The following is a 24,893-nucleotide window of genomic DNA, read 5'->3' on the forward strand; positions in this document are numbered from 1 at the left end:
TCCGGGAAGACCACGGACCACGGATGGCTTGCCCGCTGAATATTATAAAGCGTATATGGAAACCCTGACACCACTGCTCCACAAGACGTACACTACAAAGATAGAGGAAGGATCGCTGCCCTTCTCAATGAGGGAGGCGTATCTGGTTTCTCTGCCTAAACAGGACAGGGACCCCACAGCCCTGGGCTCATACAGGCCTCTGGCGATGCTCAATGTGAACTATAAATTCTTTGCTAAGGTGCTGGCGGAAAGATTGGCGCTGGTAGTCACCTGGTGCACACTGACCAGAACGGGATTGTCCCAGCGAGATCGAAGTCGCTAAATCTCAGGAGATACTTCAGGGTGGCAGATAAGGCTACGCAGGAGTGGCCTAGAGCAGGATGCCTGATATTGGATTTGAAAAAGGCGTTTGACTGCCTGGAATGGGGATATCTATTAGCAGTGCTGTTGTGCTACGGATTGGAGGTGGACTTCCTCCAAATGACTTACTATACAGCAATCCCATAGTTCGAGTGCGATTGGGCCCTTGCATCTCAGAAGAGGCGGGTAGAGGCACTCGGCAGGGGTGCCCTTTGTCCCCACGGCTGTTCGCGGTTGCAATCGAGCCCCTGGCTGCAGCCATACGACACTCTTGGAGATGGTATCCCGTTGGGAGACTTAATACATCAGGTATCGCTTTATGCTGACAACCTGTTGGTATTTGTGAGGGATGTGGGATGCATACCTGAACGGCTGGCCCATCTGTTGCGCACGTTCGCTGACGTCTCCGGGCTCCACGTGAACGCGAGTAAATCCTTATGCGTTCAGGGAGGGGACCGGAGACCCTGGGTACTACCTCGTGGGCACACGAGTCCAGTGGAAAGCAGACACCTTTAGGTACCTGGGGATTAAGATATACCGTCGCCCGGCTGACTTGCTTGATGGGAATCTTGGGAGGGCAGTCGCAGCGCTCACGTCCCAGATACACTTCTGGAATACGCTCCCGCTAACAACCACAGGCAGAGTGGCACTTGCCAAAATGGTCATGCTCCCCCCGCCTCCTGTACTGTTTTGTTAACTTACCGCTATTTGTCCCGGCCTCCTTCACTATGCTCAATAGGATACTGCAGGACTTTATCTGGGGCACTTCTAGGCATAGGCTAGCACTGGCTAAGCTATTCCTGCCAACAGACCGGGGAGGCCTGGCCGCCACTTGCTTTGAGCACTATTACCTAGCCGTGCAGCTGCAGTGGGTTGCTCTCTGGTTGGCGGACAGAGGCAGAGATGACACAGCCACGGTGCTGCCGCCATATTCCCTAGAGCGTATAACTAAATTTTTCCACCCCATAGCAGTGGCTTGGTGCCCAACACCTCTCCTTTTGGCGGTGGCATACAAATGCTACCGGAGAGCCTTGCACCTTACCAGCAGCACAACGTCTTATGCGCCTGCAATACCATTGGAGGGCTCACCCAGCGGCGACTGGGTGCTCACATCCTCCATGCTCGCGGAGTGGCGGGAAGCTGATATACACACGCTTTGGGATCTGTATTTGGAAGGGGAGCTCACCGCATACGAGACACTGGTAACAGAAGAGGGACTTCCACCCAGGCGGTTCTTAATGCACTGCTCACTGATAGCGAAACTGACTGCCAGTTGGTGGGATGTAGCAACGGAACCCAGACAGCATCGAACTATGCAGTACCTCCATGTCAGGGGGAGGGGCAGACACTTGGTCCGCTGGTTTGCAGCATCACCGAGGGAGCACATAGCAATTAGTCTAGATCCCCTTAGAGGCAAATGGATAGATGGCTAGATCTAGGGCGGCCATTAGCAGACAAGGAATGGGATAGAGTCCTTAAGCCCGGTGCGCATCCCCAGAAACATGCGATTTCACCAGATACCATTTTTCATTATCCATAGGGCCTACCTTACACCGGAGTTGATTAACAAATACTTCGGCCGAGATGATGCGCGTTGACCCAGATGTAACGAACTAGGTGCGGAACTCCTGCACATGCTATGGAGCTGTCCTGGGCTGGGCACTTACTGGCAAACTATCAGTGAGCTGCTGCGGAACTGCAAAGGTCTAACCATACCCTTCGATTGGCTCAAGTATATACTACACCACTTCAGGAGAACCCCCAAAGACAAGGCGACATCCTGCTTCCTGGACCTTGAGCTGGTGGTGGCACTGAAGAACCGGGTTTTAAACTCAGCGGCGCCAGGGGCACGCCCTAAGTCTTCGGATTCACCTGTCTTGGCATACAGAGACACGGAATCTTCTGGGTGGCATCTAAGACCAAATTTATTAGCTGCAGCTAGTAACAGAAGTCCTAGAAATACAACACGGTGTACAACTCAGGAAACGGTAAATTTTTTGTAAGGCGAAACATTGCTTTTTATGCCCAATATTCACATTACAAATGCACACCCACTACGCAAAATTCTAGCCAATAAGGTACATTTTCAAACAAAGTATCACATAGCAAAAAACCTCAATTAACATCGTCCCAACCCATAAGTTAATTATTAGGAATGTCCCAAATCCAATCTCCACAAGCCGGACAACCCCATAATTGAAAGCACAATGCATGTAATGAAGGAACATAGAAAGGAAACAATAACAGATGACGAGCAAGATAAAGCATATGTAAAGAACCTAAAAGGTTAACGATGTCCTGAACCTTGGTTGGCAATCTCAGACAACGATCAACCAAGCAAATTGGCTTAGCGAGGTCACTTTCTTACAGTTCACCCTAGAATCAAGAAAAGGCCTAGTTAATAAGTGCATGAACAACGAAGCCCATGCAACTTTGTTCGTTCAGTTATCTCCACGGGCCCACGTGATGGCAACACAAAATGGAGGCATGGACAAAATGGAACCCATATTCGAGACGAAGTCTCTGAATACGTAATGAACTTTCTAGTTAACACGACAAATTCACTCCATATTAGCCGCACTTACTAATTACGGTACAACATCACCAAAATCGTTACGGAACCATAACCTCACGGGACAAGACAGAATTTTACAGAACCTCAGACCCTCCTTTTGCCATTACATAGGCAATAACCCAAACTCACGTTAATCTGAAACTAGGTCTATATCAATATTCATCAGATCATCAAGGTTTTGCTGGAGCATCATCCTACTCCTCTCTACTTCTCTCGAGACAGGTCTCCGCACACACAAGGTAACACAAAGACTACAAATGGCGGGACCACACTGGATGCAAAGACCGCAAGAGAAAAGGATAGCTAAAGCCATACCAAAGAACATCAAAATCTTCCATCCCCATTTGGACAGTAGTCCCCAAAACCATCCAGTCAATGACCAGTCTCCTTCGTCCACATGAATAGACTCAAACCTTATGCAGTTTAGAGATGGCTTTGTATACTGTAGGGGCATTGTCTGGTATAAAAACACAGCAACTAGATTGGATCAATTAGCAGACCCCTCCTCTATCTCTGCAAGTATGATATCTAAAACTATACGGTTTTGTAACGTCATAAGACGATCCGCTTGAAGCTCAGCGGTAACATTACTAAGGGCTCCTGCAGTTTCATTTATAGTGGCCTCAACCACTCTCGTAAGTAGTTGTATATAGCTACTATTGGCCATAGGTCCCCAAAACCATAGGAAACCCTTGAAAAAGTCTCCTCCTTCCTGTGCTGCGGTATCTTCCTGATCAAAGACACCTCTATCATATCTTGTCCTATGATAGTCCGGAGTAGTAGTGTATGTAGGGGGAAGCAAAAATGCCACAAGTTCCCGAAAAATCAGGCGTCAACCATGTATAGGCTCTGTCGTGACAAACAAAATACGTGCCTTTAGCTGGCACGAACGGAGGAGAACTCGGATGTATAGACATAGGTGTGAGCACACACTCTTACCTAGCTGAGCTCTCGGATTTCGACCACTACCTTGCAAACAAAAGTGGCCTCTATGTGGTACAATCCAAATCGGGGGAGACCTTTTTCGTCTCCTTCTCTGTCAAGCTAGTACTATATCCAGTCACGTTCCAACCAACATAAGCCTGCACCTCATCCTTGGGGATAGCATTATATGCATCAATATCTCGGATCATATCTACTATTCCCTTTATCGAGGCAATATTACTCGGATTGTCTTTCACGGAACGTAAGCGATATACCTCATTTGTATAGATGAACATAGTCTGAAAAGCCCATACAGACCCATTGAAAGAAAATGAGGCATACCTCTATCTGTCGTACGAGGCATAAGACCACAAACCCAGCAATTAGTGGTATTTACTACCAGCTGATGCAACAGCTGTATAAACAAATTGTTGACAAATTCTGACCTTGTCTGTTCATGTTCAGGCAATGTGTAAAATTGGAGCAAAGAAACAGTAGTAAAGGAAAGCATAGGTTGGGAAGTGGGTGCAGATTTCTGTTGAGTAGCATAAACAATTCAACCCACACAAGCTAATGTGATACTTAAACATAGAAGAACGCAATATGATAAAACATTTGCTACGTATTAATGTACAAAATCTCATCTTAAAATCCATTTTATCAAAAACTCCATCCTCTAACGTGCTGCTCACGGCAATTTTCCTTCTTCACAAGTGTGCGTCCAGGCATCCTAGACGTCCTTAGAACCGCAGACCTTGTGTTAATACGTGGGTCACCCCTTAAGAACTTATACCGTGACCCTGCAGCTGAGCTCGGATGGCAGCTCAAAAAATAAAAATAAAACTAAGTTTCATGTCTGAAAGAGTATAGTTCTCAAAAAAACATTCGAATTTTATTTGTCCTTTTTAGACCGCAGATTATAGCGTTCTTTACCAGACAGTCTGATCCTCAAAAAGCGTCTCTGGTTGCATAGTGTCAAGTCTCAAATGCAATGGCACAGCTTCTTGCAGAACTTCGTCATCCGCACTTTCCGACTGAGTCCATTTCAAACATGCATTACTAAAAGGCACAAATCTCGGAACCCTTTCAGTCTCGGAATCAGCAATACCATCTGACCCATTGGTCATACGGTAAGGGTACCCTTTTACAATGGGTGGCGTGCACCCAATTTTTCTTGCCGCAAACCTTGACAGCAGTCCGAGTCGCCAACAACACCTGGTATGGACCCGTCCACCTCTGTTCCAGATTTTTGTCCTTTGGAAATTTATCACGAGAGTCCAATCTCCAGGTTGAATCTGGTGACCTGCATCCACAGAAGCTGAAGGTAAAGTATTGTGCACCTGTTGGTGAAGAACACGCAATTTAGCAGTCAAGTCATGTAAGTAATCAACCAACATAGGATACTCTATGTCGCTAGATTCATTTGGCCTCTGCACACCCCAAACATTTGCCGGGCGTCCAAAAACAATTTCGTATGGGCTAAGTCCCACACGAGAATATACTGTCATCCTCGTTGACAAAAGTGCCATCGGCAAAGCGTCGGGCCATGTAAGGCCAGTGCTTGCTTGTATCTTGGCCAATTTAAGCTTGAGTGCCATTGTAGCACTCCACCAAACCAGCTGACTGGGGGTGATTCGCAGCGTGAAATTTCTGTCTGATTCCCAAACCCGCACACACTTTCTTCATAATCTGACCCACAAATTCACTTCTGTTGTCACTCCATACCATTCTCTGCAAACCATACCTAGGGAAATATTCCTTGAGCAAAACCTTGGCTGTAGATAAAGCAGTATTATCCGTGAGGGGGTAGGCCTCTATCCATCTGGAAAAGGCATAAACAACCACAAGGACCTACTTTAGGTTATTGCATCTTTCCATGTGAATAAAGTCCAGCTGTAGCACCTCAAACGGATACGTTGGAGGAGCAAAATGGCTCACTGGAGTTGGGGTTCCCTTGCCAGGATTATGCATCAAGCAAATCATGCAGTTTTTAACCACATTCTCAGCACATTTAGGAATTCCAGCATTCTGCCATACTGGAGCCAACAACTTACATATCCCTTTTGAACTGATGTGAGCCAATCCATGAGCCATTGTAACCACTGGGAGCATATACGCATCAGGCAGCAACAATCGCTGGTGCTCCGACAACTCAACCCAACAGCCAGTCTAATCAAAATTTCCCGTAGTCTCTCCACACACTCAATTCTTTCTCCGTAGCCTCTGCCTGAATCGATTTCACACTTTCTATTGTCTTCACACATTCCTCCTGCCATAGCCCAGCTAGCAGGACCTGCAACATACATACGACTCGTCACATCTTTCGCCGTTTCTCTCGCTACTTCATCCGCAAATGCATTACCACGACCAACATCATCCGTAACTTTTTTATGTGCACTGCACTTCACAATCTCAACTTGTGTCGGCAAAGTAACTCAAGAAGTTCATTCACTAATTGTCCATGCTGAATTTTTGTGCCATGAGAAGTAAAAAATCCTCTCTCTCTCCACAAACGTCTAAAGCTATGAGCCACGCCAAATGCATATTGGCTATCCGTATACACATTCACTCTCTTTCCTTTCGACAACACACACGCTCTCGTCAGTGCAATCCACTCTGCTGCTTGAGCTTAATTCTGTGCAATACGTGCAGTTTCACCAATCGTGTACAAAGTTGTAACCGCTTACGCTGTAGTCGTATCACCATTCGGAAGCTTAAATCATGAACCATCTACCCATAGGGTACCATCTGGATTCGAAAGGGGAGTATCTTTCAGATAACTCTACCCTTTGTTTCCTCCTCTGTCCGAAGAAAACAATCATGCTGTTCCTGAGCAACTGTCTCTACAGAAATCGGCAACAATGTAGCTGGATTCAATGTGTTGCACCGCTTAATGTGCACATGACTAGCCAAAAGCATAACTCATAACCTGACAAACGTGCACTAGTAAGATGCTGAGTCCTTGTTTTATTCAATAAGGTATCCACTGCATGTGGGACCATCACAATCAATGTATTATCCAATACCAAACGAGCAGACTGTCAGATAGAAACAGCCGCTGCCGCTGTAGCTCTCAAACAACTAGGCAACGCCCTAGCTATCAGATCTAAAGTAGCTGAAAAATACGCACATGGGCGCTGCTTGTCTCCAAATTGTTGCGTCAACACTGACAACGCACAACCTTCTCTCTCGTGTACGTAGAGTGTAAAAGGCTTACTGTAGTCGGGAGTACCCAACACCGGAGCAGAACACAACGCATCATGCAACTCAGAAAAACTCTTCTGACATTCGTCAGACCACGGAAGAGGGTTTGGTGTGTCCTTAAGAGTAAGTGCCAACAAAGGTTTCGCTAGCAAGGAAAAGTTTGGAATCCACTGCCTACAATACGAGGTGATACCCAAAAAAGCACGCACCTCTCTCTGTGTGGATGGCAGTCATTTGAGCAATCGCTTGAATTCGCCCTGAGGTCAATCGTCTTCCCTCCTTCGACAAGAGATGACCTAAGTAGGTCACTTCTTGGCGGCAATACTGCAACTTCGAAGGTGACACTTTATGATGGTCAGACAAATGTCGCAACAAACAAAGCGTAACTTCTTACAAATCTCTTCATCCGCAGCGACCAACAGATCATCCACGTACTGACCAAGAGTCGCACCAGGAGGCAAGACAAAAGTATCAAGTTGAGTTTTCAAAGCCTGACTATAGATGGAGGGACTCTCACAATAACCTTGAGGAGCGCGCTTACACCGGAAACTTTGGCTTCCTAAAGAGAAGCCAAAAATATCCCTATTTTCTTCAGCAATCGGAATACTAAAGAAAGCATTCTTCAGATCGATAACAAAAAACCAAGCAGCTGAAGCAGGGATCATAGTCCGTAAGGCATTAATGTCTGGAACAGGAAACTGTGGCACGACAATTTTATTGACCTCTCGAAGGTCGATCAAAAACAGATACACAGGTGGCTGGGAAGAGTCAGTACGCTTAAGAATAGGCAGAACAGGACTGTTACACACATTACCTCTCGTTTCTTCAATCACACCTTTCTCAACCAAATCATAAATAATTGCTAAAAGAGCTCTTTCACCATCACTAGAGATCTTGTATTGGGGAATACGAGGTAGCTTAGCATTCGACTTGAGAGTAACAACCTAGGGTGGAATCTACAAGAGGCCAACATCATTCGGACCTGTAGCCCACAAAGTATCGGGAAGCGAACGCAATTCCAGTGGAAGCCGATCTTTAGACAAGTACATCGGAGAGATCACTCTCTTACCCAACGTAAGATGTACTCCTGAAGGAGAACAATGTAATGTCGCTTACAATCTTTTCAACAAATCCAAACCCAACAGATTCTCACCACAACCTGTAGTTAGAATAAGGGGTGCTTCCAATTCACAAGGCCCAATAGAAAGAGGCAAAGGACTAGAAACCGGATTACGAACTGGGGCGCCAGAAAATCCTACCCAGACATTCATCAAGCCAGACAAAGGTGCGCCAGGGAGTTTAGAGTGCATGATAGAACTCTTAGCCGCACCCGTATCCAAAAGAAAAGGTTCTGCCACACCTGATGTAATTACTTCAACATAAGGTCCACTCTGGTCTACTGGAACTGACACTACTCCCTCCGTCCATGGCTGTCCTAGCTATCCTTAAAACCAGCAGTCTCGCTTTCAACATATTAGTCATCCGTGTAGTACTGAGCAGACTGAACAGACGGAACATTCTGTTGATCAAAATAATTCATAGAATTCTGAGGGGGAAAGGAACGTTCATTCTGAGGAAACTCACCACGTCCTCTACCCCTAGGCGCTTGTTGAAAACCACCACAACCTCTCTGACCAGACACACCATCCATACGTTGTAGCAAAATCTGATAACTATTCTTGAAATGACCTTCTTCCCTACAATAAGCACACTGGTTAGGGCCTAGCGGAAGTTGCGGAGGAAAAGACTCAGGATTCTGCAACAATCTCTGAAACACTGGGGGCTGCTGAAACTGGGAAGGTTGCTGACGTTGATTAGAGCGAGGCGGATACGCCGGCTGTAAAAGAACCTTCGTTTTCAATTCTTTAGTCTTCAACTGCTTTATCCTTCTCATCTTTATCTCTGTTCTCATAGTATTGTGCAGTAGCCAATATCTGGGCCGAAGAAGAAACAGCCCATGAACTCTGAGTCCTTCAACTTATTAGAAAGTTCGGGAAGCAAATTAAAAACAAACTTGTCTACAAACAACCTTTGACCACCTTCTGTACTCATGTCCTGACCACTGTGATCAATAAATGTTTCCTCAAACCTGGTGAAGAAATCAGACACACTCTTCTTTCTTTTGTTTGCATGCTGCTATCTTGTCCCAATTCATCCGCATAGGAGGCATCAAGGTTTTCATTAAATTAATAATCCTACCAGGTAATTCTGCAACTAAAGGCTCCGTTTTGGCGGCACCTACCTGTCGACCATCTGCAGCAACAATATTAACCCGCGTATTTCCTAACTCTACCGCATGATCCTCGTGACGGATCTTCGCCCACAAAGGTTGAGGAACTACATTACCCAACAACATATCCACGTCAGCTAAATTCATAACGCACGCATCAACTGTCTGAGACAACTCCTTGTAGTAACCAGCAGGATTTTTACGGGGGTCAGGCAGTCTGCTTAAGAGCCAAGGTCTCTGCTCTCTTCCAAGGAACATGTACCCACACCCGCTGCAAATGAGCCGGTGCAGCCACAATACCATTATTGGGATCAGCAGCAACTGCTTCTCTCCATACAGGGGGAACCTCTCATCGGATACTGCTTCACTTTACTCCTAACAGAAGGATCAGGTTCAAACAACGACTGAGAAGGAAGTCTACACCTAAACGCAAGAAGCGTCTCTACCGCTTCCTCAACATCGGGACCCACTATCGTCCATTTAGCAAATTCAGACTGAACATCAAGCACTTCCTGCGGAATCAGACCCAACTCATTATTTTCCCATTCTTCACGAAGGAAAGTACAAATTACATCAAAAACATACCTTTGCTTAGGCGGATCCCTCTGTAAGAAAACATCCATAACCGCTTGTAAATTATACCTAGAAACATTTAAAATCCATCTACGAGCCAAAAGATCCAACACTGCCTGCTCGTCAGGACCAGGAAGCTGACTACGACTCTCCTTAAGTTCCGAAACCGGGGTCATATTTAGTGACCCAAAGAGTGGAGACAAAAGACTAGCAACAGTTTCAGTCATTTGTTTTCGAGCAGAAGGAGAAGAAGTTGACATAAGGACAGGAGACAGTGTTTTGAGGTGACAGATGTTATGTTATGTTATGTTACGGTAATTTATTGTGCGCACAGATACTCCAGCCAAGGAGCGTCCCGGCGCAGAGACAAGGTAGAACATAACACAACAGGAGAATAAAAACAAAACAGCTAAAACAAGAAGGTTTTTATAGCCCTCCGGAAGGTCAAGAGGTCCTCCATCAGACGGATTTCAACAGGCAGGGAGTTCCATGCTGACGCGGCCATTACCCTAAACGAGCGGCCTCCCATGCGACTGAGCCTGAATCTGGGGACCACCGCGAGGGCCAAACCCTGGGAACGGAGGCTACGGGTAGGAACATAGAAGGAAAGGCAGCTCGACAGGATTTCCGGGCCAATACCTCTCAAGATCTTGAAGGCAAGACACAGAACCTTAAAGAGGATACGCTTCCTAACCGGAAGCCAATGTAGGGAGCGAAGGACACCTGCCACAGAGCTGAATTTGGGCAGGCCAACAATCGCCCTCGCCGCAGCATTCTGAACCCGTTGCAAGCGGGTTAGCTCGTCCTGGTTAGCCCCAGCCAGGAGAGAGCTGGCATAGTCCAGGCGAGAGATGATAGTAGCCTGGATCACCAGCTGCCTGGTTGGGGCGTCAAAGAACTTGAGAACAGGTCTCAAGCCCCTTAGGAGTCCAAAACAGCAGGCCTTCAGTTTTTTTTAGTGTGCCCTACAAAGGAGAGGCCCGCATCCAGCCATACCCCCAGGTTTTTCACCTCCGATATTGGGATCAGAGTAGGTCCCAACTCTGAGGGCCATTAGTGGTCGCCCCACAGCTCCACTCCCTTACCGACGACCATCACCTCCGTTTTAGTGGCATTTAGCTGAAGGCAATTGCCTGTCAGCCAGCTAGCCACCGCCTTCAGTCCAGACTGAAACCTGGGGGCCTCAATTTCCGCATACCCGCTGAGAGTAACCGCCAGCTGTGTGTCGTCTGCTTATGAGACCAAAGTTAGGCCCCACTGCCTAGCGACATCAGCCAGCGGTCTCACGTAAAGGTTGAACAACGTGGGGCTCAGCGAGGACCCTTGCGGAACCCCCATGGCCAGCGGTTGGTAATTGGACTTGAAGGGAGGGATGGCAACACAGAAGGAGCGGTCATCTAAAAAGGAGCAGAACCATTGCAGCGCCTGACCGCCAATGCCAGTCTCCTCGAGCCGATGCAGGAGGATGCTGTGGTCCACCGTGTCAAAGGCGGCGCTAAGGTCTAACAAAATAAGCGCCGCCGTTTGACCAGCATCCAACCTTGCCCGGAGATGTTCCACCATCACAAGTAACGCAGTTTCCGTACTGTGCCCAGCACGGAATCCGTTTTGTGTGGGATCGAGGGCATTGGTCCGTACCAGATGTTCAGACAGGGCCAGATTGACATGGGCCTCAGTGATCTTGGCTGGCCAGGGTAGCAACGAGATGGGGCGATAACTTTCCGGCTTGGATGGGTCCAGGGTTGGCTTTTTGATAATTGGGGACACCACGGCTTGTTTCCACTTAGCTGGAACAACTCCCGTTTCCAAGGAGAGGTTGACGAGGGAACATACAGCTGGACGCCCCATAAAAGCCTGATCTCGGAAGAGAGCAGGCCTTACTGGATCGGATGGAGATCCAGATTTGACTTGCAACGCAAGTTTGTCAAAACCGTCCAAGGTAAGGGGGGGGAAGACAAGCAGAGTAGTCTGATGGTGGGCCCCATTAGTACTTTCCCCACTGGACCCTATGCTAGGGAATGTCCGATAAATAGCTTGGACCTTCCCCAAGAAGTAGGATGCAAGGGATTCACAGTGGGAAAGGGAGCTTACGGTCATAGAGGTAGTCCGCTTCGTCGTAAGATCTTTTACGGCCTTAAAGATGGCTTTCGACGGATTAGAACTGTTCCGGAATTCAGTGGCGTAAAAAGCCACACGAGCTCGGCAAATGGCTCGATGGTAGAGCTTGACGGACCTGGCGTATGCAGCTTTTAGATCAGCCCCATAGGTTTTCCTCCAAGCCCTCTCAGCCCGTCTGCAGGCACCCTTTAGGGCCCGAAGTGCGCCATCGTACCAGGGACTCGACTCTCTGGAGTTGATTTTAATTGATACAATAGGTATCAGAGAGTCGAAGGCCCTAGTGATCCAAGAACAGAAGAGGTCATACCCCTTTTCTACATCCGTCAAAGGGCCCAGCGGCTCCTCTAATAGAAGACGATGAAAGTCTTCTAACCTAAGCTTTTTCCAAGCCCTCTTCTGAACCCGTCTAGCCGTAGAGATAGAAGGAGTGGCAGAGACAGGGCATAGGATGGACACCAAGAAGTGGTCTGTCCATTCCACCGGAGAAACAGAGGTGATTTGAATCCCCGGCAGATTGGTGAACAAGGGATCCAGAATATGCCCCCGCAAATGGGTAGGCTGGGAAACCATCTGGCGAAGTTGAAAGGCCTTTAGGTCAGAGGAGATGGAACGCACTGTCAAGCCAGAGAGGGTGTCGAAATGCAGATTTAAATCACCCATGATAGAGAAGTTGGCACAGTCTGCGACCAAAGGGCCAACAATATCGGGGAAAGCATTTCTGAACGCCACATCACTGCCGGGTGGACGATAAACGACCATCCCGGACAGGGTAAACTCAGGTTTAACAGAGACCTTAAACAAGGCACTTTCACACCCAGAGATGTTTAGGGCACTCCAGACACAGGAATAGATGGATTTTACCACTAACGCTACACCCCCACCCCTAGACAGCCTATTCAAGGTGTACATAGAATAGCCGGGTGGGCAGGCTAGATTTGTAATAGCGGTGTCAGCATCCTGTAGCCATGTTTCAGTCATGGCAAATATGTCCGGAGCTTCCTCCTCAATAAGGTCATAGATGTTCTGATAGTGTTTCAGCGCAGACCTAACATTCAGATTCAGGATCCTCAGGGTAGAGGGAATGTCTGTAGTACGGCGGGTCTCCGAGGAAATAATCCTTGGGAGAGGACGCGGAGAGTCAAGAGCCCACCCATTACAAGGGCACTGATATGGGCCACGCAATGGGTGTACCGGTGGAAGGGTACAACAGCGGCTTACCTGACCGATGGCAAACAGGCACTCCCGCGAATAAGTCAGCATGGTGGCCCCAGGATGGAATAATAGTCCTTAACCAGAGTACCGCGACGTCCAGCGCGTCCTTAGCGCGGACAGGCGCAGACGGGCAGGACTCTGGCACGACTCCGGCCATGCGAGGACACGCCCGCTGCGCGATCCCGCTGCGCTAGGGGAGGAGCTTTAAGTAGGTGTTCCCAGGCTGCTCCTGCGCACTGAAGCGCTGGAGGCTAGAGACACCTCGATCCACTCACCCCAATCCAATATGGCGGCCAAAAACGGACAGGGCACCCACCCCAGGACCAGACCCGCCCAAACGGCGGTGCGGGGGCCTATTATAGTGCAAGTTAGGGGCCAGTTAAAAACAGGGGTTAAACAGCCAAGAAACGAAAAGTAAGTTTTAAAAACAGCAAAGTTGATAAATGCGCGCTAAGCGCTCACGCAGCTTGCAACTACCTATGTAGGGTCAGTAGCAAAGGAAGTTGAAGGTAAAGGAGAGAAAGGGAAAGGAGTTTGAGGCAGAACTGTTAGCAAAGTTGGCGGCCCTAAAGGAGGCTGCGCCAATGGAGGAAGAACCAACTGTGGAAGAGCAGCTGGCGGGACAACAGGGGGTTGAACAGCTGTAGCACTCTGCACATAAGGGGGTGGTAATCAACAAATGCAACATCAAAGGATCCCTTTCAGGGTCATTTGTCGCATTCAGAAGAAGAGGTGGCAAAGCCGGTTAACATTTGTCAATGGCCATGCAATGTTGTCTCTCTGACACCTCAATCGCACGATCTTCTTCATCTTCCTTAAACTGCCTAGCAGCTTGTAGTATCTATATATTCTTTTCTTTCCTATCTCTCTTAGCTTGCTTAATTTCTCGCTGTTCGGCTTCCTTACGCCAGAGGCAGATAATCAAACATCGCCGGCCGGGCTTTCTTCCTAAATAGCGCAACTTCTAGGTTATCTAAAACCTCTGATTCGAAACTACCATGTTGGGGCCATCGTAAGATACCATCTTTCCTAGTATAACGGATCCATACTTCATTATACCTAATTGGCCCCACGCCATGCTTTGAATAGAGCTCATAAATTGGAGTTCCAATTGGAGATATCAGACGCGAATCCTCCAATCGGGAATCCCTTCTACAACTACAAAAAAAACATTTCCTTAATTTGCTAAAACCAGGCATCTTATAGCTCACTAATCTAGCTTCAAACTTCAAGGGGTTATCAAAAACGATATACTCGCAAATATACGAGCCCCTCTGCTTTGGTAATTGCAATAACCAAATCAAAGAAACCCAAGAAACCAAACAAAGTCGTGGGAGCGACCCACTTGTACTCAACCAGAATGTCTGTCAAGCCACCAGAATACAGTCTAACGTCTCGCCTTACAAATCATCACAAGATGGTCCAAGACAGGGCAACAGTCAGGGCAGCAGTCCTTCGTAGCCGTCGGAAAGGGGGAAGCCTCGCAGTAAAGACCTTCAGTCGACATGCAGGGGTCGATTAAGTGGGGGCCCTCCTCCAGAATTTCCTCACGAAGCTCCTCACAATCTTCGGGCTTGGACCGGTACCGCTGAAGTCGCCCCACGTTGGGCACCAGTTGAAGAACCAGGTTTTGAACACAGCGGCGCCACACCCAAAGTCTTCGGATTCACCTGTCTTGGTATACAGAGACACGGAATACTTCTGGGTGGCATCGAAGACCAAATTTATTAGCTGCCGCTAGTAACAGAAGTCCTAGAAATACAACACAGTGTACAACTCGGGAAACTGTTCAATTTTTGAAAAGTGAAACATCCCTTTTTATGTCCAATTTTCACATTACAAATGCACACCCACTGCACAAAATTCTAGCCAATGAGGTACATTTTCAAACAAAGTATCACATAGCAAAAAATCTCAATTTACTTCGTCCCAACCCACAAGTTAATTATTAGGGATGTCCCAAATCTAATCTCCACAAGCTGGACAAACCCATAATTGAAAGCACAATGCATGTAATGAAGGAACAGAGAAAGGAAACCATGACAGATAACGAGCAAGATAAAGCATGTGTAAAGAACTTAAAAGTTAACAATGTCCTGAACATTGATTGGCAATCTCAGACAACGATCAACCAAGGAAATTGGCTTAGCGAGGTCAGTTTCTTACTGTTCACCCTAGAGTCAAGAAAAGGCCTAGTTAATGAACAACGAAGCCCATGCAACTTTGTTTGTTCGGTTACCTCCACGGGCCTACGTGATGGCAACACAAAATGGAGGCATGGACAAAATGGAACCCATATTCGAGACGAAGTCTTTGAATACGTAATGAACTCGCTAGTTAACATGACGAATTCACTCCATATTAGCCGCACTTACTAAATACGGTACAACCTCAGCAAAATCGTGACAGAACCATAACCTCACGGAACAAGACAGAGTTTTACAGAACCTCAGCACAGTGCCTCCTCACGAGGAAATGGAAGGCGCACGATCCGCCATACGCCCGGGTGTGGACCTCCTCCTTTCAGGCATGGGCCAGGGCGGAAGGGGCTGCCATATGTAGGAAGGAGACGGTGGGGCTTCGGAAGGAACCCATAGCAGCACTTTGGGAGCAAATGCTTGATGCACTACAGCAGGTGGACAGGGAGGGGGGCGCGGGCGGCGAGCTGGAGATGGGAGGCATACATGGGGGCAGGTGCATACCACAGATCACTCTCCTGCTGGGATAGTCTGATGTGTTCACCTCCTGGTCAAAGAGGACACGATACTCATGCCACAGCAGTCATGGTCGAGGGGTGCGTGCAACGGGGTGGAGGGGGAAAATGGGGGGGGGGGGAAGACAGTCCATGAATGAGAGCCAGAATGCCAGGGGAAGAGGAATTTTTGTTGCCGCAGTTCATTTTCTTTTCCATTGTTTCAAATATAATTAATCTGTCTGCAAGCTCAAGTTGGAGGGTCAGCCCTGAACTACATGGGCTATTGAGAAGTCAACGCATCGGCCCCTCTGGACGACTGCAGACTGAGTCTGCGTATGGGCTGGCGCACTACAATTCAAACAACTCTGGGCAAACATTGCATGTCTTATCTATTGTAACAAGTAAATGCTGGTACCATGACGTGCTAATGTGAGCACACATCTATGGCCGACGTGCCTCTGCCAATGAGCTTATATAATGTTTGTAATGTAAAGTGCAATTTTTCTGAAATGATACAGATTTGACAAACAAAAAAAGCTTACATGCATTGCATATGCATTTCTAAGCACTCTGGAGTACCTAAAGACTTGTGTGACTCGATTGCGCGCATTGAGAAGCAATTTTTTGAAGTGGACAAAGAGCAAATTGAGAGTTCTCATCTCAGCCGACTCACCTGACGCTTCTCACAGAATTTAGAGACGCAGCAGAACGAGAGTCCGTTTTTAATTGTTTGCTGCTGCTAGGCGTTACGGGGAAGGGGATAGACCCGGCCGAACGTTAGCGCGTCTAACCAGGCCGTCGGTTGAACGGTCATAAATCACCTGCATTCACCTGCATTCGTTCCTTCACAGGTTGCACCCTGCACAGCACCTCTGAGATCCGTGAATAATTTCAGTTTTACTACGCCACTTTGACTTTGTATACCACCCGGGTGACACAGGATGAAGCGTACCATGCTAACTATCTTGCAGAGATTGCAATGGTGTGGCTTGAAGTTTATCCAGCAGTTCCTGACTGAGCCTTTCTCTATTGAGGACATTGACAACGCGATTGACGCCATCAATGGTTCGACAGTTTGAGACTTTACTGTCTTTCATAAAACCTAAAAGGATTTGCTTTCGCCCTATCTACTGGAAGTTTATAACGAAGCGCTAGACTGCAAGGTACTCACCGACTACTTTACATGAGGCAGTAATAATTCTTATCCCAAAGACCGGGAAAGACCCGGCTTTATGTGGCTCATACAGCCTGTTGTTCAAACTTGATTGTAAAATATTAGACAAGATTATCGCATTACGACTGGCCCTATTATTGGACCATATTTCCCAGGCTCAGTTAGGCTTTGTCCCTCACAGGTGAACGGTGTTAAACCTGGGTACGACGTTTGTGGTCATACATCTGATTGACCCTGTAGTCCTGGTGGCCGTGGTTCTATTGGACACTGAAAAGTCCTTTGACTCCTTGGAGTGGCCCTTTTTCCTTGTGGTAACGAGGAAACTTGGTATCCCAAAGGGATGTATTGATCTCACAGCATTGTTGTATGCCACGCCACCACCAGGCTCCATCTGAACAGTACATGGTCCTCCTCGTTCACGCACTCTGGTGGCACCCCGCAGGGATGTCTATTCATCCCGCTGCTTTTTATATTGGAATGGATCCCTTAGTCATTTCCGGGAATGGCATCTGCACAGGGGCCTCCAGTTCAACACGGGCCCACTTTTAATCTTCTTGTATGCAGATATTTTGTATGTCCTGCACCCCCAAGAGAATTTGGAACCGCCTATCAGAGAGCTAGTTAGATTTGGCGGATACTTCGGGCTGGGTATTTGTGGAAAATCTGAGATTTATCCGCTCACAGGGCACTGCTCGCTGAGTGTGAATTCCACCTCGCGTGGTGCGATGAGTCTCCGGTATTTGGGGTAGCAGAGACACTGAGCAAATCTGTCTAAACTATGGCACTGCAGTACACAACCTGGAACTCCAGATAGAGCTGGTTGAGGCTCCCGCTATCCCTGGCGGGCTGTTTAGTCCTGGTGAAGATGTCTGTCCTTCCAAGAGTATTGTACCTGTTCCACAACATACCCATTCCCCTCCCCAACACTTTATTTCCGCACACTGATCTCATCAGATTGGTCTTGGGGGGCGTACGGTCCCAGAGTTAGCTGGGACACCTTGTCTTTACCATATGAGTGGTGAGTTTGGGCTCCCTAATTTCCAGGTATACAATTTAGTTGCTCAGGGTAGCTTTGCCCACTCCTGATATCTCGATGCAAGGATTCTCTCCTCCAGGCCTGAGGCGGAGCTGGTGCTTCCGGCTCCATTATGCCCTGTTTTTTTCGTTGGGATTCCCCAGAGATCCCAGTGATATTCAGACAGTCTCCACCACTAGCTGGTTGAGGCTCCCGCTATCCCTGGCGGGCTGTGTAGTCCTGGTGAAGATGTCTGTCCTTCCAAGAGTATTGAAAAATTAGTGAGCGCACACTTGCAGCAAATTCCATGACTAAATTTGAGGTTTTGTTTCTGGGGGGACATGTATTTTCTAGTACTGAGGGCGGACGGTTTAGCGAGGCCACATTCATTTACCAATTTGTTTTTGTTAGAATACGAAGGGCAATCCGTGCCAACATTTCAGAGCACCCGATGGAGCCAGATTCCTTCCCTCCACTCACCCTCCTAATCACAAATCCGGTGAGAGAGCACTTATTTCAAGATTATATAAAGCATGTATGACATTAATTCCTAGTAGGGACATCAAAATACGGGAGGCATGGGAGCGAGATTTTGGGCACCTAATTCAGGAGTCTCACTGGTCCTTCTGTTCACAAACCAAGGAAGTCTCCTTAAATAGCAGACATAAGCTAATACATTTTCAATATTTGTTGGAGGGTATATATAACCGCAGCTAAGCTACATGCTGTTAATTCAAATCAATTGTACTATTGCCTCAAGTGTAGAGGCCCACAGGCCAGCTTTGCCCATCTGATGTGAAACTGTGCTAAGATTGGGGTTTTTGGAGGTCCATACTTGAGACTATATCACAAATTATTCACTTGGAAGTGTCCCCTAAGCCGGAGCTTGCTTTTCTGGGATACACGGGTGGGCTTCCCAAAAAATCTGTAAATTCACAGCCATTGCCCTTCTGCTTGCAAAGAGGGAGATTGCGCTTAAACGGGGTAGCAGAGCATCGCCCTAGGTCAGGGACTCACTCCATAGTCTAACATAGTGAAATACCAATAGTGAGCTATATGCCAGCACTCAACCTCATGCCTCCCATCCAAAAGATATTTGGGAGCTGCTCAAAGCTTACTTGCTGAAGACTAGCTCCGCCTGTGTTACACAACCACCCGATGGGCTGGTCCCCACCGGAGTGGGGCAAGTACAACATATTCCACTTTATCAGGTTGCTGCGATTCATTATTTTGTCCCAGAGTGGTCTGTACTGCATTGCCACTTGGAATTAATCTGCTCTGAGTGAGGATGTTACAAATGTTGTTGTGCAATATACCCTGAGAGACTGCTTTGTTATTTACTTGTGCACCCCTAAATTGCAATTGAATTACTATATTTGTCCCGATTTCAAAATTGTAGTGTTTACGCACGCTTGTTTGTAAACTATGAGAAAATGGAAAAAAAAAGTTTTTTAAAAAGTGATTTACACTCGGCGACACAGTAAGGCTGCCACAAGCCCGTATGTAAGAAAGGGTAGTAGGCAGAGCATTAAGTGGAGCGGTTTCTGCCGGTGCTGAGAAAGCAGGTACTGAGACGGGTCCCTATTGGGCTCTTAATTTTTGCCCTAGCCCCATGGTGAAAACAAATATTAAATCTGCAACAATACCACCATTCACTGCTTTTGAAGTACCTTCAAAGAGACTTGTTTTAGTTATTTCACAGTCCTAATTTCAGAACGGAAGCATTTTCAATATTATATAGAATTAAGCCATAGTTGCAAATGTATATTATGCAGCAAACAACCATTGCAGAAGGGAAGAGATGAAAACACTCAAATTGTGTACTATGTGTGGGGGACAGTATGTCCTCCTCTTAATGCCCTCACACACCACGAAGGATGTCATGCTTCATCATTGCGGTACAAAAGGGGGTGGTGATGGACGGAGCATCCAAACCAATCAAACACTCACACCCAGTCAACAGATCTGGGTTTAATCCATCACCATTCTTTAGCCCACTCTGCCACCCCAGTTCAGACATGGCCATATGCAAATCAGTCTGACCCTGTGCCTCATGGGAACAGTCCAGCCCGAACTGCCAAGCCATGCCTTTCCTGGACCAGACTCAAGCTTCCTAGGACCGGTTTCTGGCATTACAGCCATCTTCAGCCAGGCTTGCTTGAATCCAGTGGCAAAGTGCGCATGCTCCATCATTGGGCAGAGACGGCAAGAGGTGCACATGTGCAACGGCACCAGCAACATAGAGGAACAATCTCGCGTGCCCTCTACCCGATCTCATGAGGCATTTCTCAGTTTTTAAGGGAGATGCTACTCTCCCTATCTGCCCAGTGGCACTGGATCAAATTAGGCCATTGGAAACTTTTTTCCTCCCACAAACTTCTTTTCCTCCCATAATCTGTTTGGTCCTGACCAAGCGCTCTGGATCTCCTCTAGAGGCCGTAGAGAAGCTTGAAAATTGTTGACCTGAAAAGATATGTATCGGGGATATAAAATTTAGTTGGCTACAAATTGACATAATATCCCCTATAGCAGCACCTTTCACTTAGTTTTTAGCAATGACTGAGAGATCACCTTAACATTTCTCACCCTCCCTCCAACCATTTTTTTAAAGTACATATTAGGACTTGACTGCCACTTACCCCCTCACACAGATACAGCTTTGTCAAAAGATCTCTGACAAACCCTTTGGGTGACCCCTAGGGAATTGCAGTGCAGACCTGACTAGGAGCATAGCCCAATGATGCAGCATGACATCCTTTGGTGTGTGTGAGGGCATTAAGATGAGGACACTGTCCCCCACACATAGAGTAGTACACAACATGAGTGTTCATCTGTTCCCCTCTTCTCAGACATAGGAACAATGACTCTTATCTATGCTAAGAATCGTGTACTTGGGAGCACGATTCACTGGACCCTTAATTAGCTCCTAGTATCCCCCCTCTTTTTCTAAATAGGGCGAGAACAACCATTGCAGCTAATAATACTGGCTTGTTGTCTGTGTAATGTTGTATTATATATCTGTCTGCAATGGCAGAAGCAGCTAAATAGCAGTGGGGTTGCACAAAATGCCTGTGAAGCTATTTAGCTTCGGTGTTTTAAGTCACGCCTATAATCATACTGGCTATGCCCCTTTGAGAGACCTCCCAGTTTTTTCATCCCACTTGAAGCCCTGGCAGTAGGCTTCAATCCTAACTGGATATTAAGACTGCTATAATTGGGATGGATGTGGAGCCCTCACAGGCATGTTGTCCAATATGCTTCTCTCGTTTCAGAGAAGCTCTGCAGTGTTCTTTAAGAGTAAGGGATTTATATTTTTTTGTATGCAGGTTTTGCGAATAGAACTCTTACCCAAAATGGCATTTACTTTCTCTAATTATGTAGAATTGGTAAATTCAAGTTGTTGACTGCAGCCTTTTATTTTTAACAGGTCCACCTGCAAAGTGCCAAAGCAACCAGTTCCAGTGCAACACTTTCGAGTGTATCCCTGCTGCCATGGCTTGCAATAGTATCCAAAACTGCCTGGATGGATCAGATGAAGGGGCAAAATGTAGCTTGCCATGTTCGGAGAGCTGTTCTCAGATTTGCTACAAGTCACCCTATGGACCGGTGAGTTACATTTTAGATCTTTTCAAAATAAGTACAGTTTGTACCACTTTGCAGTGATGAAACATGCATGCTGGGTTGACGCTTAGCAATGTTTTTAAGTCTGAGTAGATCTAGGACTCTTTGTTTATATAGCAAACCTAAGAAATGCTTCACTTGCCTACCGGCTCCTTTACCACTCAAAGCTATTGCTCGCACCAATAAACACTTGGCCAGATGTGGCCGCTTCCTTCAGCCATGTAGTGACTTAAGCAAAAAGAAAACTTTTCTTTCATTCACTCAGGCCTCCTGAAAGGCAACCTTTCATAGAAAGGATACTAAATAAGTCGCTCCAAAGGGTAGGGCTCTTCTCCCTGGAGAACTGCAAATCCAATCATAACTTCAAGAAAGTGCAAAGACCCATAGTTTTTCTTAGGTGCCGACAGCTTTTAAGACCGGGGCAAAGTAGGCAATTGCCCTAGTCTCCCACCTTCCAGGGGCCTCTAGTAAGGATATCTTTCTTACCTCTTTCAACCGCAACATAATTCCCGCTCCCGCCCTACTCTTTGATGCACTAAAACTTCTCCCTCTATACTGCTGTGCTCTTTTTGCATCCCTCTAACTTAACCTTGGCACACTTTTACGATCTCTTGCCTGAATTTATACCTCAGATGTCTCTACTTCACCTTTTCTTAGCTTATTTCTCTATACTTCTACACTCCTAGTCACAAAGCTCCATCCTTCTCTACTTCACTTCTCTATCTACCTGTCTTTCTTTGTACTTTTAACTTTTACCACCACCACCTCTCTCCTTTCTTTTCTCTCTCCTTAATCCATCTTTTCCCCAACCCTTTTCTATTCCTTTACCAATCTGTATATTTCCATGTACCTATGCCCTTCATCTCAATGCGCTCACCTGCCTCCCTCACAACCTCTTCTAACCTCCACTTTCTCCACTGTTACTACACTTACACCATTTTCTCTATACTCCCTCTATACTTTAACTGTCTACACAACACTTTGTTCTGCACCTTAATGCTTCCATCTTATGTCTCTTAATCTACTTAACCTTTCTCAATCCTTTCTTTACCCACCGCTTCCCATTTCCCTACCCATCCATACCTCCCCTCTTGCTGCCTTTCCGCACCTTTCTTCCTCATCACACTTCCTTGCCTCTTTACCTAATTTCTCTTCCTAACTTGCATCTAACTCATGCTATCATCTCTAGCCAGTGTTGGTTCCGCTAATCAACCTCTCAAGTCAATATACCATTGACTCCCTTGCTCACCTCTCCAGCTCCCCTCTTCTTGCCAAAACATCACTTCTCACTCCTACTCCTATTTTGCTTCCTCTACCTCTTTAGTAATCTATAATTAATTCCTTTGTTTCGTCTCTCCTTAAATTTCAACTTACCTTCTCTCAATCACATTTTTCTTTAACTCTCTCGTTACACACCTCTACATAAACACTCACTGTACCTCACATTCTATCTCTGACTCACCTATTTTGCTATTTCAGATCCCATTTGGGGATGGAGTGGCAGGCAGACTGGTCTACTAGGCTCCATCAATGAATGTTGAGCTTGTTTGTCACAGGTGTCTTGGAATCGTTTACCCTATGGCTGTACAAACAACTAGGCCAAGTACAAGATTTTCAACACCTGGCCCTCAGGGTAGCGGGGTGAGCAGTAACTGGTATATTGGGGAGTTAATGTGGAGGACAAGAGCTCATATCTCAACTGACCGACACAATGTCCAGCCCAGTTCTTATCCTTTACTTAAAAATGAAGTACTTTAATCACACAGCAGAACTAAATACTACACTTTCAAATTAGAATTGCCAGTACAGGTTTATGATTCTGTTGAGCGTTACACCCCACCTTTGGATACCTTCCTTCTGCTCTGGCCATTTTAATGGTGGTAGTACCAGGTAGGGACATGAATAAGAAACATGTGCTGAATACTAAAGTATTAACACCCCAGGTTTTAACTCTGACAGTCGCAAGTTTTCACACCAGATTCCTCAGTACCTGCTCGCAGACGAAGGCCCATTTTACCTGCGCGTTCATTTTGTATGGTTCCGTGTGCCCAGACTGCACCTGTGTTCTTTGCAGCGGCAGTTCTTCGCAACAGTGACCTTGTGGTGGCTTCCAATGGTAACCGAAATCGCTCAACATGATCAGCACAGCAGGTCCTATGTAGCGGTGCATGTTCAGCAGTTGCTTCCTTCCAGGTCCAGTATAGACTGGTACCCAGGCGAGGAAGTTGTGTTCTAAGGCTAGTTCGCCAGTGATGTGTGCAGCAGTTGACCTGCTAAGCCAATCTGCTCTGCTTTAGAGGCATGCAGCTCTTCTCTGGCATCCGCAGTGATTGCACTAGTCCACGACCCACATCAGCTGACATGATCATACTTGTGTTTATAAGGCTGTGGTGCAGTTCACAATAGGAACCACACAGACCGTGAGACACCCTCATGGCATACGGTACTCCTGTCTTTGGTCTCTGGGTGTTCCTCTTACTAGGAACATGATGGGCTTCTCCTATAAAGTTCCTCCTGTAGAGCCAAGCTCACACCTATTTATTTGAAGCAGTTGGGCTTCTAGGCACAGGGAAAGCCCTCTGCTCCTCTAGCTCAAAATCTACATTTCAGGTAACATGCCCTCAATTCAGGAAGCTGGCCATCTTGCACACACCAGCCATGATCACAAGCCCTTTGAGTACTACGTTCAAGTTCCATGTTATTCGTGTCCAAAGAATGGAGAGTTCTGCAAAATGGGGTAGTTTGGAATCCTACTCTTAAACACTTTCTAGACAGGTGATGTGGAGCCACTGTCTAAGGGTTTAGAACAGATTGGTTTCATCCACTATCAAATGTCCTTTTTGGGTTGTTATTCAGATACCACCTTTGTGTAAAGTGATGGTTTTCACATTAGGTAGCAATGTGGCTGACTCCAAGAAGGAATATGTAAAATAGGAGTACAACAGAGTGCGCTCTCTGCACTTGGTGATAATCACCTTACTAAAGCAGTAATTGGGGGCACGCTCTGCGTAGCAATTTCATTCCTTTAAAAAGCAAAAACCGTACCACCCTCACTCGGACCATCCACCAAATGGCAGTGTGTAGGAGTAACTTGGTAGTCGTCCTTTGCTAGTAAGGCCATATGGAATTTCTAAAGGCAGCCCTGCCCCTTCCTTTTAACCTTTAAGTCTCTACCCTTGAGTCATAGCAATG

At 46.8% G+C, this 24,893-nt stretch overlaps 1 protein-coding gene across 1 annotated transcript in view; it reads left to right on the forward strand.

Annotated features, from left to right (window-relative positions):
* The window catches only part of LOC147661164 (prolow-density lipoprotein receptor-related protein 1-like), an 887,002-nt gene that overhangs the window by 753,284 nt on the left and 108,825 nt on the right, over positions 1-24,893 (forward strand). Inside the window, exon 21 of the mRNA XM_086951270.1 lies at positions 21,508-21,686. Within this exon, the coding sequence (XP_086807396.1) occupies positions 21,508-21,686 (179 nt within the window). The remainder of the gene's footprint in view (positions 1-21,507; positions 21,687-24,893) is intronic.

This window comes from Lissotriton vulgaris, unplaced genomic scaffold (genome assembly GCF_964263255.1).
Source record: "Lissotriton vulgaris unplaced genomic scaffold, aLisVul1.2 SCAFFOLD_746, whole genome shotgun sequence".
NCBI lineage: Eukaryota > Metazoa > Chordata > Amphibia > Caudata > Salamandridae > Lissotriton > Lissotriton vulgaris.